This window comes from Capsicum annuum, chromosome 12, assembly GCF_002878395.1.
Source record: "Capsicum annuum cultivar UCD-10X-F1 chromosome 12, UCD10Xv1.1, whole genome shotgun sequence".
Lineage (NCBI taxonomy): Eukaryota > Viridiplantae > Streptophyta > Magnoliopsida > Solanales > Solanaceae > Capsicum > Capsicum annuum.
Window position 1 is genome coordinate 210,151,948 of NC_061122.1, and position 13,745 is coordinate 210,165,692.

At 31.4% G+C, this 13,745-nt stretch overlaps 1 protein-coding gene across 1 annotated transcript; it reads left to right on the forward strand.

Annotated features, from left to right (window-relative positions):
- Positions 1 to 8,056: 8,056 nt before the first annotated feature.
- Positions 8,057 to 12,535, forward strand: LOC107851809 (probable xyloglucan glycosyltransferase 12). Its single transcript, XM_016696907.2, has 5 exons — positions 8,057 to 9,459; positions 9,867 to 10,175; positions 10,916 to 11,206; positions 11,284 to 11,397; positions 11,493 to 12,535. The coding sequence occupies exons 1-5, from the start codon at positions 8,710 to 8,712 to the stop codon at positions 12,117 to 12,119; spliced, it is 2,091 nt and encodes a 696-aa protein (XP_016552393.2). The 5' UTR covers positions 8,057 to 8,709; the 3' UTR covers positions 12,120 to 12,535.
- The last annotated feature ends 1,210 nt before the right edge of the window (positions 12,536 to 13,745 follow it).

Here is a 13,745-nt window from a genome sequence, read left to right on the forward strand (position 1 = left end):
ACTTTCAAACTCAATTTTCAAATTATGATCATTGTGAAATACACAATCAAGATTAGGACAACTCAATGAGTGACTTAAATTATCAACACAGAAATCACTTTTTAAATTTTCTTGCATATTTTCACCAAATAAAGGATTGTCAAATATTTTGAAAATTTGATATTCTTTAGGCTCAAAAAGGATATTATCACACATTGCATGCTCCATCCCAAGTGTACTACCACAAAGCATATTCAAGTCATTACAAGATGAAGAATTGCTACGATCAAACTCACTTTCAAAGAGACATTCATCATCGATCACATTTTTAGTGTTCCTAGTAGCTAAAGAAGAAATATATTCATATTCATCACAAGAATTCAATGAAATATCATGTTTTTTTTTATATTTGACATAACACTAGCTTGAGACATTTTAAGCTCACAAACAATAACAATTTTAGCTCCACAATCATATTCAACTAGTGTATGACAACCATTCATTTATCTATTGACAAAAAGTAAAGAGTCATCAAACTCATCAAAAGATGGTCTAACATTCACACTCAAGTCACTATTAAGTTTATTTGAAGTAACTAAAGAGTTAGAATACAGTAGTGAAAAAATGACTTAGAGTTTATGATAGAGTATAAATAAAACAAGAATCTATGATAAACTGACTAAAGGTTTGATGGTAGATATCATGAATGCCCAAGGATATCCGAATAAAGCATAGGATGCCTTCTGCTTCTCATCAAATTATCTCCTCTGCTTCTTTAGGTCACTTTTCTTCTTTAGATAGTACATAGTCAATTGAAATGTCTTTTTTTTTTTCCACGGATAACTCTAAAAAAAACTCAAAGAATCCACCATCCAAATCAGTTTTGTGTCGACAACCTTCATCGAATCTCTTGCAGGCAATATGGTGTACAAAAACCACAGTAAACAACACTTAAACTTTTTCTTCTCGTTCATCTTATTCCCTCTAATCAACTGTAACAAGTTGGCCGCCGTAATGTTTTTATTTTTTGTCACCTTAAAGCAAAAATGTTCCTCCTTCTCTAACACCTTTAATTTTGATTCATTGGAGTATGATGATCAGTTCAACTCCGTGATCAAACAAAAATCCTTAAGCCAAAACAAGCAGGCTTGTTGTTTACACAAAACCACATCTTATGACGCATTTTACTGTTCTTAACACGTTGCAACTACTAATAATGGACTATCTGCCCATTAAATTTAAGATATTACGGCAGGTTTCTCAAGTGTTCAAAACAGGACCGCTTGAATCTTTTCTTCAAATCTTGGTTGACAAGAATTTGCTGAAATTCTTAGTATGCAACTATTCTTTATCTAACCGATGTCTTCGCTGGGAAAGATTCAACCTCATCCATTATAATTCGAAAGTCATACCGCTCCACGAAAATGTACCTTGAACTAAATGGCATGGACAAGGGATCACTATCTCCATCAGCATTGTTTTTTCACTACTCTCACTCCCTTCACCATCATCACTGCCACTACCCTCAACAACATCATCACTAGACTCAACAGCATATCTATTAATCTCCTTTAACTCTGAATTTGATTCCGACTCTTTTACTTCAGTTTTCTTCCTTTTAGAGGCATTTTCAACTGCCTCATTTCTTCCTTTTCTACTGCTAGAAGCAGCACCGGATGTTGTACCAGCTGTGCGTTTAACATTAATTATTTTTTATAACAAAATCTACACCTAAAAATAATTTTTTTCATTGTTAATTCATAGACCACAAGTCTACTAACATAAATAATTCAATGCTCAAATGAAAAAGCCAAAATAACTAAGAACAACCCACTATTAAACAGTTCACTACACAAAAATATCAGAATTGAACCAAAATTCAACAGCATGATGAACGAAAATTTTTTAATCAAACATATTGTATCAAAACTCAACTATTGCTACAAATCAAACTAATTAGCTATTAATATTTCAATTTCACTATTTCATCAATCATATTTTAAAAGAATTTCATACACCTAAAAATTAATTCAATATGGGGCATTGTTATTTCATAGACCACAAGTCTACAAACAAAAACAAGTCACTGCTCGAATCAAATAGCCAAAATAACTCATAAATTAACAATCATCTCACCATTCAACTCTGCGGTGCTAAAAAAATATCAAAACTAGAGCAAAATTTCTTAATAAAATTTTTAAAATTCGACACCGTGATCGACAAAATTTTTTGTCGAAACTGCTGAATCAAATTTCAATTATTGCTTCGAAATCAAATTAATTACCTATAAAATTCTTATATTTTAACTATTTAATAAATCACATTCGGCAAAAAATTTCTATACTACATCACTACGAAATGGTTAACAAAAAAATCGATAAAATGGATCTATAAATAATCGACACTTGATTTTAACTTACTTTACAATGCAAAAACGAGCCCTTTGTCGCTGGAGAAGAAGAAAAATAAAAAACGGCGCTTGGGAGAGAATTCTTCGGAGTAGCGGGAGTTGAGGAATTGAAGAGGAGAGAGAGAAGGGATTTTATTTAATATTGGAAGAAGTGGAGGATGTTAGATGTAGTTTATTTAATTCTCAAAGTTTTAAAAATGATGAAAATGTCCCTTTGCCCACGTGTGGACCTCACTTTTTTAATTTTTTGGACCTTAACCCTAAAAATTAAATGAAAAAAATTAAGTCGATATTTGGCATAATTAGTTTATAAAGTGGGCACCCTCTCAATTTTTTCCCTTCTACATTGTCCTGAATATCCTGATTTCTAATCTTATCTCTTTTACTATGTCCACACATCTATTTTAACATTCTTATTTAAACAACTTTCAATTTTGAAGGAGGAAGTTTTTGATGGACCAATTAAGATAAATATCAGACACTTTTTATTTAATTCATCTCAGTAATTTCAATAAGAGGTTGTTTCTTGTATTTCAAGAACAAATCTAGAATTTAAAACTTATTAAGAATTGAAAGGCTTGAGTTGTGATCTCTCTTTTAGCTCATTTCAGTTCAACCCACTTCAACCTAAATAATATTTAAACAGGTCAATGATCCGTTAATTTATTAACTCAACTCATTTTAACATTCACAAATTCAATTTAATCTGCTCGTTTGATCCGACCTAAGTTCAACAATTTCATGATCCAAGAATGAATTGTTCTCCATTCATAAACTTCATGCTAAAAAACCAAAGCCTTTTCAGTCAACAAGTAGGGATCATTAGACTTAAGGCTGTCAAACGGGTCGGGTTGACCTAGTTTGACCCGGCCCACTAAGCAAATCCGACCCGTTCAGCCCACAGGCTGTAGAGTCCCGGGATGGGTTAATTTTTTTTTTTTGGCCTGGTTAACCCGACCCGGATAATAATTTTTTAAAAAAAAATAAATAAATTGGGATTTAAAATTAAATACTTAGTTTTAATATATTACTAATTTACTATCAAGTATTATTAATTTATTATATTAAGTAGCATATTTTTTAAAGTAGTACATATATTGAATGATACGTATATATGTGTATGTATTTTCTATAAAGTAGTATATATTTAACGTATACATGTGTATATATTTTCTAAATTAGTATATATATCATTATATTGTAGTATATATCTTGTAGCATATTTTTATAGCAGTACATATATTGAATAGTACGTATATATGTGTATATATAGAATATAAACTCTAAAAAAGTATATATTTAACGTATACATGAGTATATGTTTTATAAATTAATATATAATTATATATATAGTGTGTGTATATATTGTAGTATATGTTTTATTTAAAGTAGTACATGTATATTGAATGATACGTATATATGTGTATATATAGAATATAGACTCTAAAGTAGTGTATATTTAATGTATACACATGTATGTATTTTATAAATTATATGTATCATTATATTGTAGTATATTTTATTTAAAATAGTATATATATATTGAATGGTATGTATATATGTGTATATATCTTCTATAGACTCTAAAGTAGTATATATTTAACGTATACCATGTATATGTTTTATAAATTAGTATATAACTATATATATAGTGTGTTTATATATTGTAGTATATTTATTTTAAAGTAGTACATATATATTGAATGGTACGTATATATGTGTATATAGACTCTATAGTAATATATATTTAATGTATACACGTGTATATGTTTTATAAATTAGTATATAACTATATATATAGTGTGTGTGTGTATATATTGTAGTATATCTATTGTAGTATATTTTATTTAAAGTAGTACATATATATTGAATGGTACGTATATATGTGTATATATCTTCTATAGACTCTAAAGTAGTGTATATTTAACGTATACATGTGTATATTTTTTATAAATTAGTATATATACCATTATATTGTAGTGTATATATTATAGTATATTTTATTTAAAGTAGTACATATATATTGAATGGTACGTATATATGTGTATATAGACTTTATAGTAGTATGTATTTAATGTATACATGTGTTTATGTTTTATAAATTTGTATATAACTATATATATAGTGTGTGTATATATTGTAGTATATGTTTTATTTAAAGTAGTAGATGTATTGAATGGTACGTATATATGTGTATATATTTTCTATAGACTCTAAAGTAGTATATATTTAACGTATACATGTGTATATGTTTTATAAATTAGTATATATATCATTATATTGTAGTATATATCTTGTAGTATATGTTTTATTTAGAGTAGTATATATATTTAACTAACGTATAGTCTTATACACGATTACATGTGTAATTGTGTATATATTTTTTAAATTCTAATGTAGTATATACTATATATATAGTGTATATATATTGTTTAACGTATTTAAAATGTATATAGGTGGGTATATATAGTGTATATTGGAGAAAAAGTTTTTTCTTGGGTTTTGAACGAATTTTGGACCGATTTTGATCGGGTTTAGGTGGGTTGGACCGAGTTAGATTAAGTGGGCCGGTTTAGGGTTATTTTTTTAAAAAATATTGTTGGGCCCATAATCGGGCCAGCCCGTTAATCAGGCCCGGATCCGGACCGACCCACTAACCGGTTAAACTTCACGGGCCGGTTCCAGATTGACCCAGTCCGACCCACTTAACATCCTTAACTAGCTAAATTTCGAGAAAAGACTTTTTTTCCCGACTCTAATTTAGAAGAATCAATAGTATTCTCATTTATTCTTCAGTGTGTGACTCGAATTCTCAATTTGTCGATCAATGATATTTTGATAAAAGATTCTTTTTTTTCCTGACTTTAGCCCAAAAGAATCAATAGTATTTCTATTTACCCTTCAACATGACTCAATTAATCTTCAACCTACAAATCAACAGTAAATATGCTCAACCACTTATGCAAGTTTCACTTATCATAAAAACTATACATTACATACTAGTAAACATTTTGTTAATCGGGCATACAAGAAGAGTTCTTTATTAGACTAATTAAACTGTCCCACAGGCCACAACTAGTAAAATTTAAAGACATTCATATCATGTTTGGCCAAGGGTGAAAGAAGCAAAATGGAAACATGATCGCTACTTGCTGAAATGACCATTCCTCCGCTCCTTCCCTCCCTGTAATTCAATTTTAAATTATTTCTTTTACTTACAAATTAATAATAATATTGTATAGTATAGATTATTACTTCCTTTGCTTTATATTATTTGACTTATATCGATCTGACACAACCTTAAGAAAATTTTAATTAAATGTGTATATATTTTACTAAATTAACATTATTAAAGATGTTTTGGAACTCTAGATTTGGCTATTACTGAATAGTGATTTAATACAAATGGTAGTATGAGAAAAAAGTAATCGAACTCTCTTAATTCAGAACGGAGAAATAAAATGAAACATCTATTTTTAGTATAAGGCCAAGAGTAAAATGAAATGGAGGACGTAGGTTAAAATTGAGACAACTATTTATAATAAGATGATCAACTAATATAAACGGAGGAAACATAATTATATTGGTTTCTCTTTGCCACATGCAGTCTATATTACAATGACATACTGCCTCTGTTCAACTTATTCTTACATTTTAACTTGACATCTCCTTTATTAAGAAAATAATGATTGGTACATTAACTTTAATTATCATATTATCTCTATATTTAGTAATAGGTATTGAAAAATGATTTGGAGAATAAGTAACTCTAAGGATAAAACATAATTATTTTTTTTTAATCTTTCCTTGACTTGTCAAAAATAACAAATAAAAACAAAAATTAAATTAAAAAAAAATAGTAACACATAAATCCGAAAATTGTAGAGTGAATTGTTTTGTAGTCATTTTAAACGTGCCCATAGAAATTGTGGTTTTTGACAAAAGCTATGTAATTAGATGTCTTTTTTGACGCTTAATCCTCATTAATTTGGAGTAAATTTTATGGGTGGTCATCTAACTTTATGTTCATTATTCAAAAGTGATTATTCTTTGTTTTGTAACGAAAGTCATTCAACTTTGACTCATCTTTCACAAAAGTCGCTTTAACAAAATTTGTTTAAAAACCTACCTAAAATTTGAGATGAAATTAAAAAAAAGTCCCTTCTATTTGAGGAAAGCTTCAAAATGATTCCTCAAATATACTTTTGGGAAGTTTTGGTGCTTTAAGCTTGCTATATGACAGTACATTTGACCTTTATAAAATACTTAATAAACTTTAATTATTAAATTTTATAGAACTTTGTAAAAAAGAATTTAATATTGAGTAACATTTAGAGGTTTATTATTTACAAAGTTTTTTGATTTATTGCAGGATTTAGTGTAGCTTGCTAGATTAATTTATTTATTTGTAGAATAATTTCATAGATCCCTTCACAAGTTTTGCTTTAGAACATTGATCTCTCATGCTATATATGATACCATACTTGCTTTGATTATTCTGATTTCTTTGTAACAATTTGTTTAATGTATTTATCACTACACAAGATATATACTTGAAATTAGTTATTTTATGAAATAATTGAAATACCAAGAAGTGGAATACTTTTATCAATTTTTAAAATTTTCATTATGTCATCATTATCAATTTTCAACAAATCTTTCAGCTCCGTCCCTAGGACCCCCAAAATATCTATAATTCAAAACTTTTTATTTTTTTTATTTCATAATAAGTAACATTTTTTTTTTTATTTCTGTTACTAACTCTATTTGCTAGAAGTTATTGTAGTTTACTTCGCATTATCAATGTATTAAAAATAATATTCATAGAAATTATTATAAAATAATTTTAAAATCTTATCTATTTCTTCAACTGTGTACTGATAATATGAACAAAATAATATGTAGAAAAAGTACAAATCAGATGTCTATAAATTAATCAAATAAAATAGTATATTAGTAAAAGGTAAGTAAATGAAAATGTAATTATTGCACATTTATGATAAATAGATTCTAAGATTTTTTTTTTCTGATTTTTCTTTTGTTTAATATCGTTAATTTGGATGGTGGAGTTTGTCAAACATATGGAAATAAAAAAGGCTCATTTTTATTATCAGTACAATGGATCAAAACTGCTTAAAAGTATATTTGAGTGGTCATTTTAAACCTACCCTCAGACATAAGCGATCACTTTTTATTTCATTTCAATTTTTATGTAGTGTTTTAATCAAATTTTGTCAAAATAATTTTTTTGAAAGAAGAGACAAAGTTAAATGACTTTTGTGTAAAAAAACAAAACATAAATAATTTTAGGTAAAAAATACAAAGTCGAATGACCACCCATAAAATTTACTCCATTAATTTTTTAATTATTTTATTTGTTAATGGTAATTTTACCCTGATTACCAAAAAGACATAAACACAAGTCAACGCACAAAATTTCTTTTATCTCAAAAAGTAAAACCACTAATACATATTTATCTCTTTTTATTTTTTAATTATTTTATGTCTAGTATGCAAATTATTTAATGCCTAGTATCTCATCCTCCTTCAACACTATTTTCTTCATAATTATAGTATAATATTATTTGTTTGAATTACTAACGTTAATGTTTTTCTACCTTCCATGCATATATACATATACAATTACACATATATCCAAATTATCATCATATATATTTGAATGGTAGCTAAAAAATCTCTTTCAGAAAAAAAAAAAAAGCCTGGATCTTTTCTTATCTTAATCCAATTCACACGCCATCATAGAAGGAAGAAACTATTGAAACTGTATTATTAAAATTTCTTCTTTTCGAATCAAATCTGGATTTTATGTACATATATACATGTATATAATACATAATATAACCATAATCAAAAGTTGTATTACATAAATAATCCTTTATGGGCTAATTTGTTTTGCCCATTTTCATCTTCTTGAAATCAAATTTCAAGATAAATTTATAAACGTGATCGTTGTTTCTTGTTTTGATTTTGATTTTTCGTTCTTTTGCTAAAGAGTGGAATCAAAATCAAAGACGTTTGTTAAGTTGTCATCATAACAATAACTATTTTTTCGGGATTTCGCTCATCAGTTTCTTGTTTGATCTGTCGTTGTTAGGACATCACAATATTGAATCTTTTTTTAATTTTTACACATGTGACATGCATTGTCTGCTTTATGATATAATCGTAGCATTTCTTTTGCCAAGTACTCTGTCTTCTGGTCACATTGTGTTCATTTTGAGCTAAAATCATCAGCAAAGTTACAATCTGTAGCAAATTTTTGTCCAAGATTCCGAAAAGGGTGTTCACCAAAAGGATCAATGGCGCGGTTATTTAGCTGGTGGGGTGGTAAAGAGATTCAAAGGGGTACACCTGTGGTTGTGAAAATGGAGAATCCAAATAACTGGTCCATGGTTGAGCTAGAAAGTCCATCACAGGATGAATTCTTGTTAACGAAAAACAATGATTCATTGCCTCATTACAAAGGTGAAAAGATGAAAAACAAGAACGCGAAGCAACTTACATGGGTTCTGCTACTCAAGGCACACAAAGCAGCCGGTTGTTTAACTTCCATTGCCTCAGCATTGTTTAGTTTTGGTTCTGTTATCCGCCATCGTATTGCCACTGGAAAAAGAGATTCTTCCATGGCCAATAGCCGGTTCTATACTTGTATAAAGGTCATTGTCTGGTTGTCGTTAATTTTGCTAGGTTTTGAAATAGCCGCGTACTATAAAGGTTGGCATTTTAGTACTACGGATCTTCATATTCAACGTTTGTACACACTGGCAAATCCATTAGCTGTGAAGGGTGTTTTTGATTTGGTTTATTCCATATGGGTTTTGATTAGGGTGGAATATCTTGCTCCTGTTCTTCAATTATTGGCCAATGTATGCATTGTCCTCTTCTTTATCCAGAGTCTGGATAGATTAATCTTGTGTTTGGGTTGTTTTTGGATCCGGATAAGGAAGATTAAGCCCATTTTGAAAGAGGGTCCAGAGGATCTTGAGGCTGGTGATGGTGGTTACTATCCCATGGTTCTTGTTCAGATTCCCATGTGTAATGAAAAAGAGGTAATTTTTCTATTCTTCAGAACTACTATTGTCTTTTAATTTTCACCTGTTTTGAGTAGAGGGTCGACCGGAAATAATCTCTCTGCCTTTTCAAGGTAGGGATAAGGTCTATGCACGGTAGCCTCCCCAGACCCCAGTTGTGGGATTACACTGAGTTTGTTGTTGTTGTTGATGTAGTAGTTTTTATATTCTTCAAGAATTTCATTGTCAATTTATCGAGTATTGGAATGAAACGGGTCCAAATGGATCGAAATGGATATTAAGGATTCTTACATCTGACCTTAATTAGTACGCATTGAAGCTTAGTTGTTGCTTCGTAGGGTCAAGTCTTATTTCTATCGTTCTATGTTTATTGCTGGTTGTTTATTGTTTGTCTGAAAATTGAGTGTTGGTGAAATTGGTATCAGGTTTATCAGCAAGCCATTGCATCTATGTGCAGTTTGGAGTGGCCTAAGTCAAAATTGTTGATTCAAATTCTTGATGATTCTGATGATTCCACAACTCAGATGTTAATCAAAGAAGAGGTACAAAAATGGCAGAGGGATGGTGTAAACATTATATATCGTCATAGAGTGATTAGAGAGGGTTACAAAGCTGGCAATCTTAAGTCAGCCATGAATTGCAGCTACGTCAAAGACTACGAATTTGTTGCCATTTTCGATGCTGATTTTCAACCATCACCTGAGTTTCTTAAGAGAACTGTTCCTTACTTCAAGGTATTAACTACCCTCCATGCTTGATTATTTTCTTTCGAGAATCTTCCTTTCTTGTATATGGTTCCCGTACAGGATCACATTGTCTGCAAAGTATGTATGGTCTATCCCGTAAAGAATCACATTGTCTGTACAGTATATATGGTCTATCGATGTTTTTTCTTATTTATGGTTCCCGTACAGAATCACATTGTCTGTACATTATGTATGGTCTATCGATGTGTTTTCTTGTATATGGTTCCTGTACAGAATCACATTGTCTGTACATCATGTATGGTCTATCGATGTTTTTTCTTGTATATGGTTTCCGTACAGAATCACATTGTCTGTACAGTATGTGTGGTCTATCGATGTGTTTTCTTGTATATGGTTCCCATACAGAATCACATTGTCTGTACAGTATATATGGTCTATCGATGTTTTTTCTTGTTTATGGTTCCCGTACAGAATCACATTGTCTGTACATTATGTATGGTCTATCGATGTTTTTTCTTGTATATGGTTCCCGTACAGAATCACATTGTCTGTACAGTATGTGTGGTCTATCGATGTTTATTTGTGTATATCTAGGGTTGATTTCTCATATAGTCACTCAACTAATAGTGATTATCTCATAAAGTCACATTTTTCAACAAAGAAAGTGACTTTCTGATATAATAAGTATTAGTTGAGTGAGAGGAATCAACTAGAATATGATCATGTAGCTCGTCTTATTAATTATCTCCGTTGACCTTGTGCTGTAGGATAATGAGGATGTAGGGTTGGTTCAAGCAAGGTGGTCCTTCGTGAACAAGGAAGAAAATCTTCTGACAAGACTGCAGCACATCAATTTGGCCTTCCATTTTGAAGTCGAACAGCAGGTGAACGGAATTTTTCTAAATTTCTTCGGATTTAATGGAACTGCTGGAGTATGGCGGATTAAGGCATTGGAAGGTTCGGGTGGTTGGTTGGAGAGAACAACTGTTGAAGATATGGACATTGCTGTTCGGGCACATCTCCATGGATGGAAATTCATCTTTCTTAATGATGTCAAGGTATGAATGTACTTTGTTCACTGTTTTCTCTCACAAGTTAATGTTTCAAATCTGATGGGACTTTCTTGGACTCTCAGTGCCAGTGTGAAGTGCCGGAATCATATGAAGCATACCGGAAGCAACAACATAGATGGCATTCGGGTCCAATGCAGTTGTTCCGTCTCTGTTTTCCTGCCATCATTGAATCAAATGTATACAACTCATTTTACTTGAAAAAATCCATCCATCTATGTATGATGATTCGCGTATGGTCTGACATATTATGTTTTCAATTTGGTTGATGCAGATAAGCATTTGGAAGAAAGGCAACTTAATATTTCTTTTTTTCCTTCTAAGGAAACTGATACTTCCATTTTACTCTTTCACTCTGTTTTGTATTATCCTCCCCATGACCATGTTCATTCCCGAGGCTACATTCCCTACGTGGGTTGTGTGTTACATCCCCGCCGCCATGTCATTTCTCAATATACTTCCGTCCCCTAGATCTTTCCCTTTCATCGTGCCATATCTTCTATTCGAGAACACTATGTCTGTGACAAAGTTCAATGCCATGATATCAGGCCTCTTCCAACTCGGAAGCTCTTATGAATGGATTGTAACCAAGAAATCAGGACGGTCTTCCGAGGGTGACCTTTCCTTGTTGATTGATGAAAAACCAAAACATCAAAGAGGTACTTCGGAGCCTAATTTGGGAGACTTGAAGGAGGAAATCAAGCAGAAAGCACGAAAATCTTCACGGAAAAAGAAGCATAACAGGATCTATACAAAAGAATTGGTTTTGGCTTTCTTGCTTTTGACAGCATCAGTTAGGACCCTCCTATCAGCTCAAGGAATCCACTTTTACTTCTTACTGTTTCAAGGGATATCATTCCTACTCGTTGGGCTAGATTTGATCGGTGAACAGGTTGACTAGTCTAATACGGATAGACTTCATGGGGTTATACTATTTCAACTGAACTGTCGAATCGAAGACAGGGTGTTGAGCCTGGCATTGGTGCGATATGTAAATTGGAGAAGCTGGGGGAAGTTCTGGAGAGACGATGGCACTATTGCCTCTTCTCCGGATGTTAAGCCCCCCAAAACACCAAGTACTCAAGAAGAAGATCAAGTTGTGGTGGAGCAAACGATACAAAAACACGCAATATATTTGAATACAGAAAACCATCAAGAATGGTGATACATATTTATTCATCAATACAGTTAAGGCCTTTCCCCCCTTTATGTCCTGTAATTTATTTACATTTTGGATTCTTTTATTCTATTCAGTACATTGTTTTGTAAGAAGATTTTGTTGTAGAAAGTTAAATACGAGACATAGATAAAGTTGAATACCACAGCAGCATACATCTTTTCTCTTCTACACAACAATTTCTGAAGTTTCAAAGGGAATTGAAATCCCCGGGTAGAACTTGTAGCGAAAACTTATGTCTTGTAAACAAGGATTGTACATTTCCACAAAAAACTTTGTACCTTGAAGCTGTTTATTGTAGTCTTTTTGTTCAAGAATCTATGATATGCTGGGTTTTTATTCACCGAATTTTTGCCATTTCTATCTGCATTCACCAAATTGTCATTATAATGCTGTTTCTTGGAATTTGTCATGATCGACATTGGATGCCTTGACTTGACTGAGCGAATCTTCTTAGTTTTTCTATGTCAGTTCTATTTTTAGAACGTTGTATAGAAGTCATGAGCTTCCACAATATCAAAAAATGGAGCTCACTAAATAGTCTGCTAGAATGAGGGAGTTCCTGGTGTATTATCGGAGCGTCTGCAAAACCTGCATCTACATTGAGATAAACAATGTAGGTTCCCACAAAGAGAACATGAGTACGACTTTCTTGCCACTCAATGAGGATCATTTACTCTCTGGCTGAAGTTGGAACGAGACTTTAACTAAAAGGATGAAGCAACCAAGTAGGAAACATCATTGAAGTACAAGCGCTTAAAAACATTATTTCAATTTATGATATGTCACCATATGATCAGGCATGGTGAACGATCCCAAGCCTATTTCCTATGGTGCCACATAGTTTTACGTTCTTTGCCTTATTAGGATATTCTTCTTTTATCATTGTGGCGGAACCAACAGTCTCAACTAATCTCCTACTCTGAAGCAAGTGGTTTCAAGATAATAAATGAAACACTCCAAACATTTTATGACAATTCTTTTCTCAAAACATCCTGTGACTCTTGACTCAAATTTCTATGTTTAAACCTGATGTAATGAGTTAAAATATCATCTTTTGTCTATAAGAACATACTTGAGCCAAGGATCTTTCGGAAATAGCCACTCTACCTCCACGAGGGAGTGCTAAGGTCTGCGTACACTGTACCCTCCCCAGGCTCCACTTGTGGGATTTCACTAGGTATGTTGTTGTTGGCTATAAGAAAATAAATGCAAAACAAGTTCGCTAAAATTCTGAATTTTCTTACTTTTGTCACGAAATCATAAAGAAGCGAATTAATGAAAACATAGCTGAATATTCTAAAAATGAAACATGTACATTATAAAATTATATCATTAAACGTAGCACAA